General features: G+C 36.8%; 1 protein-coding gene across 1 annotated transcript; it reads left to right on the forward strand.

Moving 5' to 3' along the window:
• The first annotated feature begins 2,309 nt into the window (after nt 1-2,309).
• Nucleotides 2,310-2,819, forward strand: LOC145280341 (uncharacterized). The gene has a single exon (XM_080132111.1). It carries the CDS (start codon nt 2,310-2,312, stop codon nt 2,817-2,819), a length of 510 nt encoding a protein of 169 aa, XP_079988237.1.
• Nucleotides 2,820-6,832: the final 4,013 nt, after the last annotated feature.

Here is a 6,832-nt window from a genome sequence, read left to right on the forward strand (position 1 = left end):
GAGCCACGTCAGCATCTACACAATCACACGAGCTATTGTCCATATTTTGTGATCCTCCAACAAAGAAAAACGATTTTTTTTTAAATACATCTGCTTCTTCTTCGGGTAGTTTAGAACCGACTTTTGTATACATTCTAGTCGGAAAAACTGAGCAACAGTTATGATAGACACTGGGAGCTCTGTATCCTTCATCTGGGAAGACTTTATTAAGAAAGATAAATTGAAAATACAACCAGCTACTGGAAGGGTACATATGGCCTCATCGTCACTTAATGCTCCAGTGAAATGACAGTGTACCATCAATATAAATTTACATGGTGAGTGGTACGCTAACACAAAATTTGATATTTTACCAGATCTTTGCAGTGATATCATTCTCGGCCGAGACTTCATGAGGCATTATTCTAGTGTTTCTTTTAAATTTAGTGGTAATAAGAGAAGTCTCCAAATCCTTAGCTCTGTTTCCTGCAGTGTAGAGTATGCTTTAATAGAAACACCATCTCTTTTCGCAAACTTTTCTCCGGACTGTAAACCTATTACCACTAAATCTAGGAGATTTGGAAATCAAGATAAACAATTTATATGGTCAGAAATTGAGAAAATGCTCCGGGAAGGGGTAATTGAAGAAAGTACCTCACCTTGGAGAGCCAAAGTTTTAATAGTTACTGGTGAGCGTCACAGAAAAAGGTTGGTTGTTGATTACAGTCGAACAATCAATAGATTCACATCATTATACGCTTACGCTCTACCAGGGATGGATGATCTTGCTGCTGAAATTTACAGATATAAAATTTACAGATCCCTGGATTTAAAGAGTGCGTATCACCAGATACCCAATCGACAGGAAGAGAAAATGTACGCTGCCTTTGAGGCGAACGGAAAATTATATGTTTTTTGGAGTTTCGTTTGGTGTCACTAATGGTGTCGCTTGTTTCCAAAGAACGGTGGACAACATGATCAAGCAACATAAGTTGCAGGTAGTTCGTGCATATGTTGACAATATAGTTATAGTCGGCAATACCCCAAAAGAGCATGATGAAAATCTTGCAATATTTGGAAAAGTTGCTCAGGTCCATAACCTGATTTTCAACGAAGCAAAGTCCATATTGTCAACTACCTCAATAGATCTCCTTAGTTACACAATAACACACGGGGCAATTAAACCAGAAGGAGAACGACTACGACCACTTAAGGAAATACCTTTTCCGAAAGACAAGGCTGCTATGCGCCGAATCATTAGATTATTTTCATATTATTTGCAATGGATATCTAAATTCTCCGAGAAAATAAAACGTCTTGTTACTTGGCCTTCGGGACAAGATCAAAGTGTAGTATCTGACTTCAGATGCTGCACTTCAATTTCTTGTTCTCTGTCAGTGGGGGAGAAATCTTTCACGACTGAGACAATTTTTATTTTTGTTCTTTTTCTCCACGTTAAAATAACGACCCTGGTGTCTAACTCTGTCCCGTGGGCAGGCATTGTAAATAGGTACAATGACTCTTTTCCCATCAACACAGAATCTAAGAAGGCCTTCAATAACATCAAAGACGAAATGGGAAAGATCTTCCCCTAGTGGTTTAAACTGATGCCTCAGATACCGCTATATCGGGCACTCTCAATCAAGCTGATCGACCAGTTACTTTTTTCCCGAGGTATCTTACTCACGCTGAACGCAAACATGCTTCCGTCGAAAAAGAAGCGTATGCTATTGTGGAATCAAAAAGTGGTCACACTACTTATCTGCCAGGCGCTTCATAAAAGTTACTGACCAAGAAGCAGTGAACTACATGTTCAATTCAAAAAGACCCGGAAAAATAAAAAAAAACAATAAAATTCAAGGCTGGAGAATGGAATTGGAATGCTACGATTATAATACCATGTATCGGCCATGAAAAAATAACATTTCTACTGACGCACTCTCACAAGCTTAGTGTGGAGTTATCAACAACAAAGCTAAACTATCAGATATCCACGTGTCTCTCTGCCATCCGGGAATCACACGAAAGCACATTTTGTGAAAGTTCGAAATCTTCATTATTCGTTTGAAGAAATAAAGAAAGTGTGTGTTGAATGCCCCATATGTGCACGATGGAAACCAAGTTTCCACTCCCCAAACTCAACCCCTCTTATCAAAGCTACTCAGCCAATGGAAAGACTCAACAGAGATTTCAAAGGATCACTCCCATCTACATCAAAGAACCGGTACCTACTAGTAATAGTCGACGAGTACTCACTTTTTCCATTTGCTTTTGCTTGTGCAAATATAATTACTGATGTAGTAATCGAATGTTTATTCCAAATTTTTACAATGTTTGGGACATCCTCATACATCCACTCTGATCGAGAAACTTCATTTGTATCCAAAGACCTACGGGAGTATCTCAACAGTATAGGCATAGCAACTAGCCGGACTACTCCTTACAACCCTCGTGGAAATGGACAATGTGAGCGATACAATGGCATTATATGGAAAACTATATCAATGGTATTGGCTTCTAGTAACCTCAAAGAGTCACCGTGGGAGACTGTACTTCCCAAAGTATTACACTACATCAGATCTATACTGTGTACTGCAACTAGTGCCACTCCTCATGAGAGACTATTATCCTACAAACAGAAATCACTTAGTGGTCATTCTCTACCCTCTTGGCTAACTGTACCAAGACCTGTATTACTGCGTCGTCATGTTCGGCATAGTAAATATGAACCTTTGCTCGATGAGGTACAATTTTTAGAAGCAAACCCTCAGTATGGCCACGTGCAGTTTCATGACGGACGAGAGTCTACAGTCTCTCTACGTGACCTCGCTCCCATTTAAAACTTGACTCTATTTAAAAAGTTGACCCTAACTGAAACCTTCGTTCATCGAGAAAAGTCAAACAATCCTTGCGCTGAGAATAACTTAGCTAATCCAACTTCTACCGAAGAACAAAATACAACACCTGAGATATTTTCTCCAATGCCCATTGATCCTGGTGCTGATGCTGATTTTTCCGTTTCTGAACTTAAACCTTCCCCCAGGGTACCTATGGATCAGGAGGAATTATCAATCCCCCTCCTAAATCTAAATGCCCAGGAACCCTAAGACGATCCTTACGCGAACGTCGAAAACCATCACGTTATCAATGACTGTGACAAATTAACTTTAATTAATACTATAATTTTAATTCTATTGAGAAGGGGAGAATGTCGTAATATTAAAACTCTCGTATTTTGTGTTTACTGTGTTGTCTAATTATCTCCCCTTGTTGTGTACTCTCTAGTATTTTCTATTAGTTCATTAAAGCCTTTATTCTATGCAACTTTCTCACTTCACAACAAAATATTTATTGATTTACAACTACTAGTAAAAGTAAAATATAAAGATCATCAGTGTTTTTTAATGTTTACCAAAACTATGTGCATATTAAACATGAGTTTTTACAGAAATCGTGAAAAATAAGAACTCTATAGTTGAATATTTAGTGATTTTTAAAGAATCGGAATCGCTAATTGTATCGAAATCGGGAATCTGGAAAATATTGGAATCGTCCCATCACTAATATATATATATATATATATATATATATATATATATATATATATATATATATATATATATTCACGTGAAATCACCTTTTTCTTCACCATATTCTCTCTGTTTCACTTTTTGTTATCAAGTAAGATCTTTGACTTGCTTGCAGTTTCATCAAATACTTTTGTATGCAAAATCCGATCTCGCATTTTGCTAATTCCTAGCCTCTGATGAGAAGTAAAGTATTTCCTCGAAACTCCGCGGATTAAGGACTATCCACTTATTCAGTGTTTCCTTTTCAGATTAAATATGTTTTTAACTCTTTTTCAAAGTGTTTTTTTTTAACATGTGTTATTAACTATTTGCTCGTATTATAAGCTCTATCTCCTATTTAGTTTTATCGAGCTTTTATATCTGGTTGAGAGTACTTTATAAATATTAATTCTTTAATATTTATAATATACTTTAGTTTTACCATCTTGGATCGTTTTGGTAAATTTAATTGTAATTTATATATATATATATATATATATATATATATATATATATATATATATGTATATATACAAAAGTGAACGTGTCTGTGTATCTATGTGTCTGTGTGTCTGTCTGTGTGTGTACATTTCCCTACGCAATAACTCTGTCATTTTTAAGTCTACAGACTCGAAATTTGATATACAAAGTACTGAGATTTGGCTATGAAGAGGTAAAAGTTCAACGATATAACATTTGAAAACTCTACCAAACTCTTCCGATATTTTTGGGTCTAAACACTTGAAATTTTAGATATGTTCCTTCGGCATGGATCTAACTTAAGAACTTGATTTGAACCCGAAAAAATAAATGTTAACGGTCATAATAGGGGTCAAAGTTAAAAAAAAATTAGCCTCTGCGGTCTCTACCAAATTACTCAGATAATTTCTGGTCTAAACATTTGAAATTTTACATAAAAGGGTATTCAGAGATAGGGCAAGCTTTTTAATCGGTTTGGGTCGAAAATGTTTAGTTACCAATATGTAAATGTATGTATGTATGTTTGTATGTCCGCTTAAAACAGAGGCGACGGATCTTTACAAGATCAGAATCGTTTTACAGTTCGACCTTTCTGACGACAAATATCGAAAAATTGGCTAAAAACATTAATAACTTCACCTTCAACTGGGCACTTTTCTACAGAGGGGGTCGCTTTTTCGCTGATATTTTTGAAAGTCATCCTCTCATTTCGGTGGTCGTAACAGTAAAGACGTCAGGTTTTTTCCCGTCCTTTTCCCTCTTCGCGGTACGGATTCGAGCCTGCCTTCCTACTACCACTTTTTATTTTTTTGCCCAACACACCCATCCAAACACCCGAGCAACGCCGGACTGAAATGCTAATATATCTATAAAAGTGAAAGTGTCTGTGTGTCTGCGATGAATTTAGATGGTGTTAGCAATGGGCTGTTGTCATAGTTTAGATCGGGAGAGAGCATGAGTTGCACAGCGGCGCATCTCCAATCTCGCTTGTTGAACATTATGTCACTTTCAGAGATGACAGAAGTCACCTATCGTTCTTGTGATTTGTACACAACTGGCCAACTAGTAGATAGTCTACAACGAAAAAAGAAAACCGGTTTTTATCAAACGGAAATGGAATCATGTTGTCTTTTCTAATGCGATATTTTTATCGTTCCACACCGTAGTGGCTCTATTCCAAAATCTAACAGTAGTGTATATCAAACATCAACTCTCTATAAAAGCCATAACAAACCGTTCTTGTGTATCGCATCTGGTTTGGCTCAAGATGAAATTTTGATTAATTTATTCATGTTAATAGAAATGTTATCCGTACGCATATTGATAGTATTATGTCAATCTAAATTAATCATCTAGAATGACGAATTTGTAATCATTGTTATCTCCCCTTTACAAATATTAAATCAAGATGTAATGTTATTAAACCCTATGCTAGTATTTTGCTTCCAATTTCTATTTAGCTAAATACATTGGAGGAGGAGGAGGAGGAGGAGGAGGATGATGATGATGATGATGATGATGATGATGATGATGATGATGATGATGATGATGGCAACCTTCTGTCGCGTGAGACAGTAACGTTATCTATCTAGGCTGGTGAGCTGCATCGTCTGCTGTGGCAATTGTCGACGCTGGACTTCAGATACAGTCCTGGGCGGGTTATAAAGAGACCTAGGTTTCACTCTCGGCGTTGCAGACAAAATCCGACGGAAAGGCAAGCTAACACGGTCGGAGCCAGCGCAGCCTCAGATAGCCGGAAAGGTGTTGCAGTGCGTCACCATCCGCTTATCGGGACTCAAAACCAGATATTTGTCAAGGTTTATCCCCTTAGTCTGGCATCCACAAGAAAGTGGAGTTATTTGCCCATAACTTGTTCAACTTTGAAAATACTTCCAATTTTGACGAAAACAATGGAGATATACATCGAAATTATGGTTAAATCAAAATAAAGGCGAAATTTTTAAGTGACTTTTCTTTAAAAGACTCGGGCGAAAGAAACACGAATTCCGTAATGGTAATGGTGAAAATTTGTACAATATTTCCAATTTTAACAGAAAATAAGTGAGATCCTCATCGTAATTATGCTTGTATCAAAATTAAGGCAACATTCTTAAGTAATTCTTTTTAAAGAGACTCAGGCGAGAAAATGTGTACATTTTAAGAGTCTTAAGTCGAGATTGATTTCAGGGCACTTTGCTTAATTAATGCCTAATAAATATCATTCAGCGTTTGAAAGTGAGAATTTCCAAACGTATCCCCCCTTTAAATAAGTAAGCACAAAAAAAAACAACATCCCTGCATTTACAGGCACATAAGTCGGCCAGATCTGCACTGGGGGATAAACAGATAAAACTTTCTCTACACAAAGCACGCTCAAAATTTCTCTTAAAAATTCTCGAGGCGGTCCATTAATTTGCGCCGACCGTTTCTGTGTAAACAGAAAGAACATACCTATAATTTGGAACTAATTTGTGTTCGATGAGATTGTTTCCTTTTGTCGTTTCTGTCGTACTAAATTTTTCCTACTTTCGCTCGTAATTTATGGTCTTTTGACCACGTTTTTAAACGACGCTGTCCCCGACCCCGTTGCTAACGTTCATTTTGAAAAGTGTCAGCTGAAACACGTCTTGATAGAATTTTTTTTCGGCCTCACCCCTTATTTACCATCATCAGTTAGACTATCACAAAATAGAAAAACATTATGAACTAGATGATCACAAACTATAAATTCTCGCATAAATAAACACTATATATACATGGTCTATATTGAAGGGATAGTTCCCGGTTTTTAGTTCGAAACAAAA

The sequence above is a fragment of the Euprymna scolopes genome, chromosome 7, assembly GCF_053919585.1.
Source record: "Euprymna scolopes isolate OS-2025 chromosome 7, ASM5391958v1, whole genome shotgun sequence".
Lineage (NCBI taxonomy): Eukaryota > Metazoa > Mollusca > Cephalopoda > Sepiida > Sepiolidae > Euprymna > Euprymna scolopes.

Excerpts from the sequence above, each read along its gene's own strand:
- LOC145280341 (XM_080132111.1), top strand. The coding sequence starts at position 2,310 with ATGTTTGGGACATCCTCATACATCCACTCTGATCGAGAAACTTCATTT.